An 18,560-nucleotide genomic window follows, 5' to 3' on the forward strand; every position below is an offset into this window, starting at 1 on the left:
CTAGTGGCCTACTCCACCCTTCTCTTATCAAAGACTTATGCCATTATGCGGGAGTGACTTGGGCAGCAAACGAAGAATTGTTGAAACCAAAAAATGCCATTGTGGTAATTCAACCACATAGGTCACTGACATCTGATCAACAAGATACACGTGAAGCTCAAAGAGAATTCAACCGAAGAGCTGCAGAAAGACGTGACCATGCTCAGGCCCAACAACAACGAACACAACCGCAACGAAGAAATGTGCGAGAAAGATTAACTTATTTGGAAGAGGAGATGCGCCAACAACGCCAAGACATGGACGCGTTTCGGTTTAGGACCGATACATTCATGGATTATATGATGGATTTCACGTCTGTCTTGGCTCAACAATTTCCATCAGCTTCCACATCTGGTAATCCATTTCCACAACCTCCGCAATGGCCACCCGCATATGATCCGCCTGAGTACCACCCACCACAAGAAGGAGCAGATGATGAGGATGACAATGACCACTGACGGTCATTGTCCGAGGTATGTGTATTCCTCTAACTTTCATGATCATTTACATCGAGAACGATGCACATATTTAAGTATGGGGGAGAGATGTTGTGTTTGTAGTGTTAGTTTTATTTGAGTATTTTTATTTACTTTTGAGTTTGCTTTTGTGTTTGTAGTGTCTTAGTCATGAAATTTTGTATTTGAAATGGCCAATGATGAAAAAATTTGTGTGTTGAGAAGAAAGATAACACATTTCATTCATGTTCATCAATCAATTTGAAAAATTTAGAGAACAATCATGAGATTTGGTAAATTTGAGACTTATAAATTCTAAACAACTCTGCGATTTTCATTTGATATTGAAATAAATTTTTGCAAACACATATATGATTGAGGCAATCTTTGATTTTATTTGGGCCTATTTATATTGTTCATAAATATTCATTTGAAGCCCTCTTGAGCCTATATGAGAAAAGAATTGTGTTCTTGAAATTTCTTGGAAGCCAAGCACTTTTCTTTTGAATATATATGTATTTGGTTGATGCATTGAGACATCACTTTTCACGATGATTAGATTCTATTTTGTGTTAGTGAATTGAGATTTTGTCTAGAACTATCCAAACAGCACTCGAGGCGAAATACGGACAAACTATGATTTAGGTGATTTTTTGGACCGATTGAGCCTTTCAAGCTACCGAATAAAATTTTTATCATTTGTCACCTCTTTGTAGCTTATATGAATTCGAATGGCACAAGTTAATATGTGTAAAAGACCCCCATTCGATATCCTTTCAAGTAGCCCACATTTACCAACCCTTTGAATATCTTATACAATTATTTCCTACCTTCTCAAGGGAGTAAGAATTCAAAAGATTAAAGAAAGTGATATTCTCCTACAAAAGAAAAGAAAAGAAAAATGATGAATGATGTTTGATTGAAGAAGTTGGAGAAAAAGAGATGAAATGAATAAAAAATGGAGATAAAAGAAAAAATGGAGTATGCAAAAGAGATAAAAATTCAATTTACTCCCTTATTTGAATTCCTAATCTTCATTTGTAGCTATAAACCAAGGCCTAACATTACAACCATTGAAAATCTTATTAACCTAGTCATAGTTGTCCAATATACTAGTGGAGAGGGATTGGGAGGATCAAGCCTATGGACAATCGATAAACACTTACATTGAGTATGAATTTTGATCAATTTTACACACACCTCATTGCATTAAATATTTATTGGGCACTCCTTTCTTGAATATTGCTTTGAACCCAATTTTTACCGGAAAAGACCTCTTGATTTGTGTTTGTAAAAATTGAAATTGATTGAGAATGTTTTGAAACATGAGTTGAAGAGATTAGAAGTTAAGAAAATTAACCGATTTCATGATTATATCCGGATGAAAAATTGGTTGGATTGATTTAACTTGTGATTGCATGAAGATTTAGTTAAATTATCTCAGTAGCTGCAGCGCACCCGCGCTTATTCATGTACCGCACCCGCGGTAAGCTAGTGCACCCGCACTGAAATAGGCAGCGCACCTGCGCTCATACACCAGAAAGAGTACCGCACCCGCGGTCTGTTCTTCACCGCACCCGCGGTCTTCGAAAAGCAGAATCCGGAAATTCTGTAACTTTGTGTGCTGCTCGTGGAAGTTTGAGAATTTTGTGTGCTACGACTTCTATCTTGTCTGCACTATAATAAGACATCATTTGCTACTATCTAGGGTATTGGGGAGTCAAGGAAAGAGTGAAGGAGGCTACTACTAGATTGAAGATCAAATTCATCAAGTTTGGAAGAAATCTTTTGTACAACTCCGGGAACGAAATCAGCTCTTCAAACTCTTGTTCTAAGTTCTTCTTTCCATTGTTTTTCATTTGTTATGTCTTATTTTAAAACCATGTTTTGTTGTTTTGATTTTGTTATTATGAACTAAGTTTTAATTCTAGAGGAATGATGGAACAAAACTAGAAACCATGTGTTAGAAGTTATAAATTAAGTTATTCAAGTTCTTCATATTGTTCATTTGTATTGTTCCAATCTTAATGCTTTCAATTAATTGGCCATATTTTGAATGATTTATATGTTTACAATTTATCACTCGGAAGAGGAAATTATAAACAAGAAAAAGATCAAATACATCAATGGTATTTATAGAGTTCGGAAGGCCTATAATACTATCGAAGCCTATAGAGAATCTAGTGCTTGTTGTGTTATTTAATTGTAAATTGTTGATGTGAATGTCACAATTCATTTTTAGATAACAAATATCTACTTATTACTTGGAAGAGGGAGTAGATAATAATAGGATTTTTTGCTAATTAATAAAAAGGACTTTTATAAAAAAGCTAATAAGAATTACACATGGTGGATAGTTGCGTGAAATCGGACTCTAGATCTTTTATCTCATTGTTATTTGCTAAAATTTGGTGTTATATATATATCTATATTTATTTATTTTTAAATCCATTTTCAATTTAGTCATTCATAAAATCAAATCCTTAAATTGATTTTTCTAAATAAAGTCAAGACTATTTTAATCACAAGCATTAATATACGTTTATATACACACTCCTCGTGGGATCGACACTTGTGCTCAATAATATATTTTACTATAACTTGACGTCGTGCACTTGCGAGCAATCAAGAAAACACGCAACAGGGAGCCATACCTATAGATGATTGGAAGCTGTTGTTGTATGTAAACTCCACAAGAGGTAGCTTTGATTCCCAATTCCCGTGGAAATTGATCACACAAGCTCTCAACAAATCCTCCAAAATCTGAATCACTCGCTCAGACTGGCCATCTGTCTGAGGGTGGAAAGCCGTGTTGAATAGCAGCTTCGTCCCCATGGTTGTATGCAAACTCTTCCAAAAGGATGATGTAAACCTCGGGTCCCTGTCGGATACAATAGAAACTGGGATTCCGTGCAATCGGACTATCTCTCGGATATAGAGCTCCGTGTACTGCGTCATGGAGAAAGTCGTCTTCACTAGCAATAAATGTGCCGACTTAGTTAGTCGGTCCACTATAACCCAAATAGCATTTGATCCTCTGACTAACCTCGGCAAACCAACAACGAAATCCATGGTGATATTCTCCCACTTCCACTCGGGGATAGGGAGTGGCTTAAGCATCCCTGCTGGCCTCTGATGCTCTACCTTCACCTGCTGACCAGTGAGACATTCAGAAACAAATCGGCGGATGTCTCTCTTCATACTTGACCACCAATACAGAATCTGCAAATCCTTGTACATCTTTGTACCTCCTGGATGAATGGAATACGGAGATGCATGTGACTCTGTCAGAATATCCTCTCTGATTGAATCAACACTAGGCACCCAGATCCTCCATCTATACCTCACAATATCATCGGACACTGCGTAGAGTACACTGCCCTTGGCTTCTTTATTCAGTCTCCATTTCTGCAACTGCTCATCTGAAGGCTGACCTCTACGGATTCGGTCAAACATAGAAGACTGACTGTCGGATTAGACAGCTTAGGAGCTCCACCCTTAGAATAAAACTCTAACCCAAATCTCTGAATCTCTGACTGTAGAGATCTCTGTACTGACAGCTGTGCTACAACTGCAACCTTTTTGCTCAAAGCATCTGCCATAACATTAGCTTTCCCCGGATGGTAGCTAATCTCACAATCGTAGTCTTTCACTAACTCTAAATATCGTCTTTGTCTCATATTCTGCTCTTTCTGCGTGAAGAAATATTTGAGACTCTTATGATCATTAAATATCTGACATTTCTCGCCGTACAAGTAATGTATCCATATCTTCAATGCAAAGACAACGGCGGCTAACTCAAGATCATGAGTCGGATAATTCTTCTCATGCACTTTCAACTGTCTGGAAGCATAAGCTATGACCTGACCATGCTGCATCAACACTGCACCTAACCCGAGCTTAGATGCATCGGTGTACAACCCGAAATTGCCTTACCCTACTGGCATGGCCAGCACTGGAGCTGAAATAAGAGCTTGCTTCAACTTATCAAAGCTCTTTTGGCACTCTCCACTCCATACGAATTTAGCATTCTTCTTAGTCAATGAAGTGAGTGGCACTGCATTTAAATAAAATCCCTGAATAAATTTCCTGTAGTAGCCTGCTAAGCCTAGGAAACTGTGGATCTCTGACGCATTCTTCGGCTGAACCCATTCCTTAACCGCTGCCACCTTAGCTGGATCCACCTCAATACCACTGCTGGATATTATATGACCCAAAAATGCTACCTTCTCCAACCATTCACACTTACTGAATTTTGCATACAACTTGCGACTCTGCAAGACTTGCAAAACTGTACCCAAATGCTGACGGTGCTCCTCTTGGATCTTCGAGTAGGTAAGAATGTTGTCAATGAATACTATGACGAACTGATCTAGGTAGTGCTGAAATACTCGATTCATGAGGTCCATAAATATCGCTGGAGCATTTGTTAGTCCAAATGGCATTGCTAAGAACTCGTAGTGCTCATACTTGTTCTGAAGGCTGTCTTATGAACATCTGCATCCTTTACCTTCAGCTGATGGTACCCAGATCATAGATCTATCTTAGAGAACAATGTGTCACCCTGCAACTGATCGAACAAGTCCTCGATCCTTGGTAGTGGGTATTTGTTCTTGATCGTTACCTTGTTTAGTTCTCGGTAATCGATACACAACCTCATGCTCCCATATTTCTTCTTTACGAAGAGTAATGGTGCGCCCCATGGTGAGAAACTAGGACGGATGAATTCTTTATCCAAGAGCTCTTGAATCTGCTGCTTGAGTTCTAACATATCAGCTGGAGCTAAACGATACGGTGCCTTTGAAATTGGCACAGTGCCTGGCATGAGGTCGATGGGAACTCCACCTCTCTCTCTGGTGGATGGCCTGTGACGTCGTCTGGAAAGACATCAGGAAAATCTCTGACAATTAGTACATCAGATATCGACGGAGTTGGTACGTCAGGTGCGGAAACAATGCTGGCCAAGAAAGCCTGACAACCATTATGAATAAGTCTCCGTGCCTGCATACAAGAGATCATGCGAGGGAAACTCATCCATCTATCTGGCTCAAAGAGAAACTGCTCCATGCCCAAAGGTCTTACCAACACTGACCTTTTCTGGAAATCAATGAGAACTCTGTTATTTGTCAGCCAGTTCATTCTCAAGATAATATCAAATTTTGGAATCAGCAGCACCATTAGATCGGCTTACACTAGGTGTCCTTGCAGTTCGAGATCGATGTCTCTGAACATGCTAGTAGCTGACAATTCTTCCCCTGATGGGACTGTCACTGAATAGCTCAAGTCGAGTCCAATAGACTTGATGTCCAGAAGATTAGCGAACGTCTCCGAAATAAAAAAAGTGAGTGGCCCCTGAATCTATCAAGGCCTTCGTGGCTACCCTCTTAATGAAAATAATTCCTGAGAGACGTTGGTACAACTCAAAACTTATATCCCAAAATTCTAATCTTAACCTCCAGCATAATAGAAAAATCTCTACACAAATCACCCAACAATAATAACTAGCGCACTAATAATCCCAAATAAAATTCGATACATGCATAGCAAAAATAAGACGGTGCTGAATTAATTAAGTTACCAATCAACAGGTTCGTGTCTGGGTTCGCCTCCTCTGCCTGCATGGCGAACACTCTACCCTGGGTCGGCTGCCTCCACTGCGGGCAGTCTCTCAGCATATTATCGTTGGCTCCGCATTTGAAGCACTTTCTCGATCCTCATAAACACTGTCCCGGATGCTGGCGGTTTCACTTCGGGCACACTGGGTGCCCTCCCGGCCTCTGAGGAGCCTTCTGCTGAGGGATAAGACCCTTGCCTTTCGGCGATCCATGAAAAGGTCTCTTCCCTGCTGTCCTGGGAAAGGCCTCCTAAACTGAGGCCGCTGCTGCTGAGGTGCCTGATAGGGCCTCTTGCCCTACCTATCGACCTCATTGTCCCTCTGGTCCTACTCTGCCGCCAAAGCTCTCGACACGACAACTAAATAAGTCGTAGGACCAGCAACTCAAACATCACGGCGCAAGATCGGCCGCAACCCATCCATATAATGCCTCAACTTCTCCCGGACATCATTTTCGATCAGGGGCACAAAGTGCACTCCCTCTCAAACTTCCTGACAAAGTCTGCCACGCTGTTGTCTCCCTGTCGCAGCGACATGAACTCCCTGGTCAGGCGGGAGCGTACTTCTCAGTGAAGTACTTGGAGTAGAAAACCTCCTTTAACCCATTCCACGTCAGTGTTTGTAAGTTCACTGAAACTGACGCGCTTTACCACCAAAGCCTAGCGTCTCCAGTCAACAAGAAGGTGGCACATCTAACTCTGTCTGCATCCTCTAGCTCCATAAACGCAAAGATTACCTCGATGGACTTAATCCATCCTTCCGCCATCATCGGGTCAGTAGTCCCCGAGAACTCCTTCGGATCCATCCTCCTAAACCTCTCGTAAACTGCCTCAGGTCTAGGCCTCGCCCCTGTGTCCACTGTAGTCTGGTTCCCCGCAAACTTTGCGAAGAACTGAGTCATCCCTGCAAGCATCTGTGCCTGCATATCTGGGGGTGGACGAGGAGGAGTGACCCTCTCCCCATCCTGGGCTTTCCTATTCTCATCGCCTGCTTCACGCATAATCCTACGTCTTGGAGGCATAATGTTCCAACATTTACCCAACACGTAAACCCAACATGTATGAACATAATATCCATATCATAGGATGCACGTAGTTTGAATTTAAATATGCTCGTGTTGAAATCATGACTTAATGCTTAATACATGAAATAATTTAATACCTTAAAACTTACAGACTTGAGGTGTGGCTTCGTGAGCTTCTCGCAAATGGCAGTAGGCATAACCCTTTACAAGAACACCATTCTGATACCAACTGTAACGTACTGTACTTTTAGACTATTTAAAATTTGCGGAAAAATAAAAAATTACGTAAATACAAAATAAACTTTCAAATTTCGATCATCAATAAACTGTTCATCTAAAATATTTGCAATAAAAGAGATCACAAACAAAGTTTGCCTATGAAAAACATTTGCCTAAGAATATTAAAATCGTAATGCATAAAATCTTAAAACATGGGCAGTCCTCGGGTTTAGCCTCTTGCGCAATCCAAGCCGGCTAATTGGTCTCCACCTCTCGTCTCCTCAAAGTCATCCTCACCTGCATCGATCAAGTCTAGTGAGTCTAAAGACTCAACATGTATAAATTGGATATAGCAAGTACTACATGATAAAACCACATGCATCTTTAAAGTAGGGTTTACATACTTGAAACTTGTACGTAATAGCATAAACATATTGGAAATTTGAACATAGTAGCATAAAACATAGACGTGCCATCATCATAAAACTTTTCTTAAACATACTTGCATCATTCATACTTGAGCATACATAACATCATTTTGCGTAGAGATATGTTTCAAAGCAAGTGACCCATACATAATTGCGCCTGATCAGACAAAACCACAGTACTGGGCTGGTAAGGAAAGTCCACTACCACATACATAAGATCCCCGGTCATGCTTTAGCGGGTGGATTGGTCCCTAGTCATTCTTTATCGCTTTCCAATCCTGATTTAAACCGGTCATGCTTTACCAGGGTGGAGAGGTCCTCGGCCATGTTAACCGACTTCCAAACCCGTTAATAATTTGGTCACAAGACATTTAGCATACCTAAAAAACATAAAAATATTTTCTTTTGCACATCGAAAATACTTACTTGGCGTTGAGAATTTTCATTGGATCTCGCTTGGGGCCACTGCTACACATACTAACATGAGTTCGAATACCTATCTTGCATAACTTAGACGTATAGTCATGCTGACACCCAAAAATGACGAATTTCCTTATAACATTCTAAATCTCTTGGGACTCGACCTCGTTTAATCATCATACTAAATCATGACATCAAAGCCCAAAACAATCCCTAAAATATAATTTTTTTAGGAGTACATGGACCCCCCTGTGCAAGGGTCCGGGTACGGGTTGATGCTGGAATTTCGCATTTCGAAGGAAACAAGGGCACGACCCCGTGTAAGGGTTCGGCTTCGGGTCCGTGTACCTATTGGAATTGTGAACAAACGGAATTCCCTACACTTTTGACTTAATCCTACTCACTCGATCATACGGACCGTGAACTAACACCTCAAGACCCATCCTAGGATGCTATGGCACTGATTCAAACTCAAACATACGCCCCAAAACAACTACGCATCACAAACAACGTAACACAACCCGTGAATACGATAATTTAATACCAAAGCTTTTCCTACAACTTCTAATGCACCCAAGGACCATCGAAACGAAACGAAGTATCAAAACTTATCCCAACATCATACTCACAATGCTTAAACGCAGCTGCGATCACCCAACGGTTCACAACAAAGACTGCCACAATTAAACTTCAAGAACACGTCAAGAACACATTTTCAGAAAGTTATAGTTTGAGTAGTCCCACGAAAACGATCATTAACTCGTTTCTTATCAAAAAATTACGAATTTACTGTCAAATTGAAGGTATCGAAAAGTTATACGTTTTATATGTAGAAAGATTTTCCAGAAAACCGACCGAAAAGTCACAGTATTTAAATTGACAGCAAATTTCGAGTTTTGAGATCCAAAAATCCTTTTAAAAGCGATCCAATCATTATTGCTCAAACTTTGCACAACATACATGAATTTTTACACATAATAAACATAAAAACATATAATATAACAATCGATGCAGAAACAAAAGACTATACATGCCTTTTGATATTTAACGTTACCGAAACGACGACACCGAAACGGGGATGATGCGAGGGACGATCCGAGACGAAAGTGGCACGATTTTTCTTGAAGAAATGCACGAGAATTTACTGAAAATTTTGAAGGAGAGTGGCTGTTGGGGAAAGGGCTTAGAACCCTAGCTATTCTCTAAAAAAAAATTAAAACAAACTAAAATGAAATGTGTGCGGGTGTGTAACGTATATGGGTGTGTGTAAAAGTGTGTGTGTGCACGTTATTGTGTGAGTTAATAATAGGGTTAATTAGGGGCTAATCATGCTTAGGTAGATAATTAATAATATAAAAATATATACTAATATAATTACTTACCCACATTAAAAAATTTAAATAACCTAATTTACAAGGTTTAAGAATTCCTACTAAATTTACAAAATCTCATAATTACAAAAATAAATTCCATAACTGCTAAACTTTAAAAGTTAAAAAAAATCTTAAAATCACCTAATAATTAAATTAGGATTTTGAAATACTAAAAACTTAATAAATCATTTAAAATGCTCAATTCTACTTAAAATAAAATACCACATTTTAAAATTGTAAAAATCGTCGTCGGTCTCTTTTCCTCGATCTCGCGTTGAATAATTTTCTGAAACATGAAACTCATGAAAACAATTTAACGTGCATCACAGAAACATAAATAATTTAAAATAATGCAATTTCATACATCTTGCATCACTAAAAAAGTATTTTGAACTTAAATAAATAATTTAACAATTAAATAAATGCATGAGTTTTACGTGTACTAAATTTGGGCTCTACAAATACGATCGTCGGGCTCCCTCTGGGGCTTTCTCCCATAGACAGGCTCCCTCTAGGACCTTTTCCCATGAATGGGCTCCCTCTGGGTCTTCTCCCGTAAATGGGCTCCCGCTGGGGCATTTTCCCTCATGACATCGCCATTCATATCATCATATCATCATAATTGTAACGTCCGAAAAATCAACCTACGTAAACCACATGCATGCAAAATTATTTTAATTACTTAATTGTTTTATTTAATTTGTTTTAAATTCTAACATGATATTTATTATATGATTAAATATATGATTCCATGATTAAATAATAATATTACATGATTTCATGAAATTAAGAATTTTATCCGAATATTCAATAATAAACAGGGAAAGGAGACCGAGGACGACCAAGACAAGAATATGTATTTTTCATTAAATAATGGTAAGGCTTTCTAATATAATTAAAAATGATTTAATTTTCCTAAAAAAATTTTGGAGTTCGAATTATTTTACAAGTCGAGCTCGATTTTTCCCGGGAAGCCGGTTTTGGGCAAACAAGGAGTTTTAAAATATCAAAAATATAATTTTATGGAAACTAATTATATAAAATTTTATTATTTAATTAATTAAGTGTTATTAGGCCCATTTTATTTAATTTAAGTGGGCCCAATTACCCATAATCTTGCAAGCCCAAAACCAAAGCCCATTAATATGTTAATTAAATTATAAATAAGTGTCCTATGAATTTAAACCCTCACAATTCATCACCATCAGCCGTGAAACACACACAACACACATAATTCGGATTTTTCGAAAATTTAGGAGGAAAGGAAGGCTTGTGTTATTCGTCGTCCGGTCGTCCAACGTTGTACCCTCGCCGAAGATCGTATATTCGAGCGTTATAAATGCAAAGGCACGTTTTCTAAACCCTTTCAATCATCATACAAATAATAATATGTGTGTTTTAATTTATTATGCATGAAAAATATGTGGGTTCGATAATTTTTACGGTAAAACGTTTATTTGTAAAAATGCGACGATTTTACGTTTATTTTAAACACGTTTTGAATCCAACGAACATGCTGCCAATACATGATAAAAATATGATTAAATTGTGATTGAAACATGATAAATGAAAAGGGAATACTAAGCTGGAACCGTAGGAAATATTTCAGAAAATAGAACCGTGGGTTTTGTGTGCATGTTGTGGTTAAGGGGCTTGTGGAGCTTAAGACTGATCAGTCGACCGAGGATAAAAGCTAGTCACTTTCAAGGATCAAACTTCACCCAAATGATATATGATTGAAAGCTTATGATAAAAATGATATATGGTTGAATCTTATGATAAAAATGATTCTTATGATATATGATTTATGATGAGGATTAAAGCTAATTTTAAAACGATTTATTTATGTTCAAAGTTTATTTTAAATGATTTATTTATGTTTAAAGTTTTTTTAAAATGATTTTACGATTTATGATTTAATTATGCTTAAAGGATTTTTAAATGGTTTATTTATGTTCAAAACATATTTTAAATAAAAATATGATTTTTTTATGCATGTGAATGTATATGTATTATTTGCTATCCATGTTTAGAACATGTTGAGTATTTAGACTCACTAGGTTTGTGTGATGCAGGTTTAGATGATTTATGGCAGGTGCTGACGCTTGAGTGGATCGAGTACAGCAGTACACACCCGAGGTCCTTTATGTTTCCGCACTAACTAGATAGATTTATGATTTAAAGATTTATGTTAATGATTTTTATTAGAGATATTTTTATGCTTAATTTTATTGTTAGCCGATCTTTTTAAAGGTCGATTTAGGAATTTTAGTTAATCGATGATTTAGGATTATATTTTATGCACTTGACATTTAAATTGTTAATTTATTATGATTCATGATTATGTTAAATTATTTTATTAGAAATTATGATTTAAGATTAAAAAAAAAAGAAAAAAGAAAAAATAGAGGTCGTTTCAGTTGGTATCAGAGTCAAGGTTTCCCCAAATGGTTGTGTACTGTCACTTCGAGAAGCTCAAGAAGTCACGCTTCATATATGTGAGTTTTTACTGCTTTATATTTTACTAGGTATCGTCACCTCAATTCTTGAGGTGTTTGCCCAGGTTCGCATGCTAATCTAAAACAATCAGCATAGTAACTATCTTTAGTATTACTGATATGGGAGATAGATACGGATGATTTCATACACACAGAAGGAGATTTCCCCAACAAAAACAATTTTTTTGCCAAAAACTTTCACCAAGAACAATACAGTTTTGCCTTCCTATCAATCACACATAATCAAAACTTAGTGATAATTTCGAAACCAGAGCATTATCACAAACGTAGAACAGTGACAGAAAAAATATAGAAATAACATCACCACAAACCCACAACAATCAATCAAACAAATAAAACATTCTAAAAATTCCGAAAAATCAAGTAGAAAGCACAACTTCTATCCCCAGCCAATCACAACCCATTCAACAACACCAAGCCTTACAAACGATTGAGTCGATCCAAAAAAACCACCACTATCACGTCGATCGCGTAAACAACCTTCTTCATCTACGTTCTCATGTGATTTTTCCTTTTAAAAAAATTTTTTGCTATATTTTTTAAAGAGAGAGAAATGCAAGAATAGCCTTACAAAGCATGTTCTACAATCAAAGGAGCAAAGAATATTAAATTCATTTCACAATGAAATTGGATAGTTTTACATATGATATATAAGGTTTTTTTTAGGACATGTTCCCTAACTGTGAGAAATAACATGAATAATTGAATATTTTCTATGGTTGTGCAAAGATGATCTTCGAAGAAAAAAGATACAAAACACAAAAGAAAAGGTTGTTTAAGTTGAAAACATATCTCTTTCTAGCGTCTCTGAAATCCAGAGCAAAGTCCAACTATTTCTCAACAATCCATAAACACCACAACTTCATAAATTTTGAAAAAGCCTAATTTATTCATCTTAATTTTGAAGAGTATCCCAATAAACTTTAATAATCAAAATACCATTTGAATTCCAGCCTGATGGTCAATTCTGATCATGTCATATAACTTTAATTCAACTCACAATCACAGAAAGAATATGCTAGTTCATCAAGTTTCAATATCTTTACTTTGAGTAAATATCAACACATAACAAAAAAATCAGAGGAGCTGATAAAGTAATAAAACTTTCAAGTTAATCGGAATTATAAATGACTCTAGCTCCAAGAATTAAATTCAAAAATTGAAAAGAGACCTAAAAAAATATTACAAGAACCCCATAGTTAAATGTGTGGACCTTGACAATATACTTATTAGATTTCATCTTCAAATTTGTGAAGGTAATGAATGACCTAAGAATTGATCTTTGTGCTTATAGTTACAGCAACGCCACAAATAACTAAACATTCAATCCCAACACCACAATTTTATAAAAGAAAATTTCATAATTATATTTCTTAACTATTTGCAAATACTAAATATATCAATACAAAATTTTGAGTTATAATATCATTATTAATTTTAAAAATATATAATGACATTATATCAAGATCAATTTAAATTTTTGAAAAAATTAATAATTTATGGTATAACAATAATTTTATATAAAATTGAAATCAACAATTTAATACATTCAAAGGTGGAATTCATATTTTATTCCCAAAAAATGATATTTAAAATTCAGTAAAAGAGATAGTTGAAAAATCCGTAGTGGATTGAATACAATACACAATAATAGTCTTACATAAAAACTAAGGTTGCGTTTGGTCGTTAGTCCTGCCATTTCTCAATGGAGTCTTGATCCCGTCATTTTGCTTTTTTATTGTTTTTTACTCTTTTTATAGCTATATATTTTTATGACGTTGTCAAATTAATGTTGACACTATAAAATTACTCACATGTTTTGCACCATGCCAATACTGCATGGAAGGAAGAGTAAAAACAAATCAAAAGAAATTTAGAGTATGAAAATAAAATAAACATATAAGATAGTTTTACAGTTTTACCACCATATAATTATATATTAATAATGCCGAGGATTTGAGTTTTATAATCTATGTCATCTCTTTCAAAGATTCTAATGTCATACTTAATTTTCATTTTTTATAAAATTTACGTTTACTGTCGGCAATAACTATATAATAACTAAAAGTTGGCTCTAAAAGTATCATCGCTGACAAGACATAATATCGTTGGATATTGTAAAAAAAATATGATCACCACCACATTTGATCTGACGAATATCTCTATTTTTGCATGTTCAAGGTTTCGATATGTATTTATCAAACATCAGTATGCAGGACGTATCTGACAAATTATGATAACGAGTACACCATTCTAGTAGAATTTGTGCATGATAGCTACTCACCCATACCATATCAACAATTAAATCGTATGCTTAATGGTACCGCCAGTCCAACTAATTTTTCCAAAAGACTTCATCCTAATCGAACAAAAAATAATCGTCGCTGTGATTTTCATCTCCATATCGATTATAAAAATCACCAGTGTCATGTTCATCTCCATATTGACCATAGAAATCACCAGTATGAGGGGCAGATGTTTCATTCTCTTCGTCGTAACTCATCTCTGGCTGGAAACCACTGTCATTACTTTCATTAGATCCATTCATTTCGAGGCTTGGCGTGTGGTCACTTCTAAAAGCACAAGAATCTGCAGTGATGATATGAGATTGAGATGCCTTGGAACCGTGTTCCTACAATTTTATCAGTTGTGTATGAGTAAATGATCGTTCCTTTTTTTAAACGTCTAACGATATGTTTACTCAAGCATGTTGCATGTGCATTCTTTGTTTAAAACTCAGACATGCCGACGAGCTTTACTGGTATACAAATTAAATAAATAAAGTAATGCATTACCAGAATTACTTGGCGATTGAAGACTATTTTGAAAATAAAAAAGCATGCTTACCAATTCTTCATTTAGAATTTTCAAAGCTTCATAGTTAATTCTTGAACTTCGCCTCTGAAGAAAAGAATTCTGTCATACTCGTAACATAATAAAAACTGGCAAAAAACACAATCCACAAACCACCGCAATCCAAGTAAAAATATATAAGCATCATGATATTTAATCTAATTCCATGAATATATCATAAGATTGCAACTTCTTTAGATTCCATTTTTTTTTATTCATAGAGCATTTATCATGAATTACATAGCAATCATAGAATGGAGCTCCAAACTATGAAAAATATCATCGTTAAGCATAAACTAACTGTTGACTTCACTTTCTCCATGGTTTTAGCAGCTTTCTTGAGTGGGGCACCTTTCTTTCTTTCAGCTGCCTTCTCCTGTTTCTTTGGGAGAAATTTATCAGATATGTAAATTGGCAGCGAAAAAGAATAAAAGCAGAGAAGAAGGAATGAGAAATTACATTTACATATTTTCCATTGATAGCTTCCCATAACATCCTTTTATAAAGCATCTCCTCCTTGGTGTTGAGATATCTACTAACCTAAACAGCATTAAATGTAAGGACCAGTCAAATGCTGACATTAATCCAGAAATAGGCACCAATAGAACTTGAATTTAATGATTTATTGGAAAGAGACTTTCAAAAGGCTTAGATATAAAAGAAGAATTTATCAAAGAGACAAAATGCAATTGAACATGAGCAATTGTAAAAATGGATGCATACATTTAACTAAAGTGGTAGAACGTAAGCAAAATGGATGGGTATGAATTATTGAAGCATATACCTCAGCATCATCAATATCAGAAAGGCTGTCTGACGCATGGTTATTGGTTCGGCTTCTCCTCTGCTTGAACCTTTTTACAACCCCAGAAATGCCTTTATTGATTTCAGGATGTCCAGTTGAAGCACCTGGAAGATTTAACTTGGAATGTAAGTGAAGAAGTTCTCAAGTCAGCAACTATATTTCTAACAAAAATATTTTGCACAACAACTAACATGAGCACATCATTGTTGAAAAAGCAGCTACATTTACCATTAGGTTCCCTCAGATTGAGGGATCCACATGAAACAGCATCCACAACTTCTCCACATGAAGGTTTACTTCTTCCTACCTAAATATTTTTATTCAAACAAAGTTAAGATAAACAAGCATTTTCTAACATTTTTTGCATTAAACCTGGTAGAAATAGAGCAACAATTTTTCATACATGCAAGGGAATAATACTTAAGGACATATCAGCTCTGGCCACAAATCTCATCTTCTAATTATCTCTTTTATGTTCCTCAAGGACAGGTAAGATAGCTCAAGCTAGCATACCTAGATAACCATGACTATTTAAAGAGAGAAGGAAATCATTATATGAAATAGCAGGTCTGGATTCCGAAATTCATACATACAGTTTGACAACCAAAAAAGAGTTAATTTGAGAGCTCTGAGCGCACAACAAAAGAAGTTACTTCTGAGAATGCTTATTTCTACAGTCTCGTAATAATGCATTATTCTAACAATCAACTACTGAAATTCTCACGAACTTATTAAGAATAGAAGCAATTGACTGCAGAAACTCTTTTACAGTGAGTTACTGAATAAAGTATTGTTATACCTTCTTGCTTCAAACATATAATAGTACAAAATATCAGCAACGCAACTCAATCACATATAAGCAATTCCATATCACATCGTCTATAACGACCAAACTTTATTGCATCTTATCAGATTTGATCAAAGAAACTGAAAATATATGCGATATTGGAAACGCAAACCACTTGAAAAATCAGAACATTGAATCGAACTATTCGTTACAAAAATTTTATCGAATAGAAAGCACATTGTGAAAATCAAACGATGAATTTCTCATGCAGAAAAGGAATTTGGCGTACCGGAGATTCCGATTTGTGCGTAATATCCATTGGATAGCGCTTCCACAAACTTCGTACGAAAGAATGAACCCTGGATGGCGGTGTAGTTGGGCTTGGCATATATATATAAATCTAGATTGAACTGTATTGCTTACAAAACCTGTGGAATAGAGGTGTTCTAAACCATCACATTATTCTAAACCAGCTTCTCTGCTTTCTTGGAAGAATCTGATCCATTGACGGATGTACAAGTTCCAAACCTACATTTGAACCGTGCGACCGAATTTTTTTTCACAAAATAAGTAAATTTTATTTGCTCTGAAGAGGCTACTATAGAGGTCTAATAGCATAAACAGCTCTCCTGAAAACCCACTCAACACAGATGAAAGTAATTTCTCCGAATAGCAAAATAACAGCAATTCCTGCGGGAAAAAACTTAGAAGTTGAACAGCAAAAACGTTTAATCATCATGAAATAACCCTATATGGTTGCTTCGTTAGAAACAAATGAAACATGAAAGAAGAGTCGCAGTGAATAGAGAAGATTGATAAAGTAATTTCTAATTTTAATTTCAGAATTCTAAAAGGGTGCATCTTGAAGCTCCCAGTAACTAACCTAGAGCTTAATCCGGAAACAACCGTCAAATACTAAACACAGTGGGGAAAAAAAAAAGTTTACAGGTTTCAACCGGTATTGATTCTGAACTCAAGAAATAATAAACAAGTGAAGAGAATGTTAGAAAGAAGGAAAAGAAAAAAGAGGAGCTCAGCCTTTTCAACCGGGCCCACAGGTTTCTTTATTTTGTTTGTTGCGGTGGAGGGCCCAGAACAACACACGTATATTTTTGGTGACCGGCCACCGTACAGGCCCATTTCAACTTTTTTGTGCTTTCATATATGTAGATATGCTTAAAATTCTTTAAATGATTATATGATACATGATATACATGTTAGTTGCATACTGCATGAAAAATTTTAAATGCATATTGGTTACGTGGTTGGACGATGTGTACAGAGATTCCTCCTAGATGGATTTTGCGTAGGACTGATGAGGTTAGACAGGAGGAGGAGGTTCCATAGCCTCCACCAGGTCAGGATGTTAGTGCCCGTGTACTAGCCAGTATGGCCCGTTTTTTGAGCAACATGTAGGGGATGGAGCAAGTGTTAGACCAGAGCCAGTTTATGAGCGTTTTAGGATAATGCACCCCGATGAGTTTCATGGCACTACTGATCCATTTGTTGCTAAGGGATGGATTTGATCTTTAGAGGTGATTTTTCACAACATGGACATGGCGGACGCTGACCGAGTTTTCTGTACTATTTATCTGTTGAAGGGCGACGCTTCCTTATGGTGGGAGGGAGCAGAGCGAGGAGTGAATATGGCGACGTTGACTTGGGAGGAGTTCAAGAGGGTATTCTATGACATGTACTTCACATCTGATGTTCGTTCTAGGCTTAAGAGGGAGTTTATGAGTCTCCGTCAGGGGGATTGGTCTGTTGCTGAGTTTGTGCAGAAATTTAATAGGGGTTGTCACTTTATGCCCTTGATTGCCAATGATGCTGCTGAAAAATTACAACGTTTTCTAAATGGTTTGAGGCCGACTATCTGACGTGATGTGATGCTCAGCGATCCTATTGATTATACTACTGCAGTTGCCAAAAGCTTTTAGAGCCGAGCAGTCACTTAAAGATATAGATTAGGAGATGCAGCGAAAGAGGAACCGTGCTCAGCAAGCTAGTTAGAGTAATAAGAAGCC

General features: G+C 36.4%; 1 protein-coding gene across 12 annotated transcripts; it reads right to left on the minus strand.

The window, feature by feature from the left end:
• Positions 1-14,281: 14,281 nt before the first annotated feature.
• LOC142547414 (uncharacterized) lies at positions 14,282-17,475 on the minus strand. Of its 12 annotated transcripts, none has more exons than XM_075655704.1 (8): positions 16,826-17,475; positions 16,153-16,262; positions 15,978-16,056; positions 15,729-15,853; positions 15,404-15,484; positions 15,240-15,326; positions 14,939-14,992; positions 14,282-14,723 (listed from the first exon to the last, which is right to left on the minus strand). In XM_075655704.1, the coding sequence occupies exons 2-8, from the start codon at positions 16,201-16,203 to the stop codon at positions 14,451-14,453; spliced, it is 750 nt and encodes a 249-aa protein (XP_075511819.1). In that variant the 5' UTR covers positions 16,204-16,262; positions 16,826-17,475; the 3' UTR covers positions 14,282-14,450. The 12 variants fall into 12 exon arrangements, with proteins under 12 accessions (XP_075511819.1, XP_075511818.1, XP_075511817.1 ...); XM_075655703.1 differs by having other exon boundaries at positions 16,153-16,276; XM_075655702.1 differs by lacking the exon at positions 16,153-16,262 and having other exon boundaries at positions 15,246-15,317.
• Between the last annotated feature and the right edge of the window lie 1,085 nt (positions 17,476-18,560).

The sequence above is a fragment of the Primulina tabacum genome, chromosome 5, assembly GCF_025594145.1.
Source record: "Primulina tabacum isolate GXHZ01 chromosome 5, ASM2559414v2, whole genome shotgun sequence".
Lineage (NCBI taxonomy): Eukaryota > Viridiplantae > Streptophyta > Magnoliopsida > Lamiales > Gesneriaceae > Primulina > Primulina tabacum.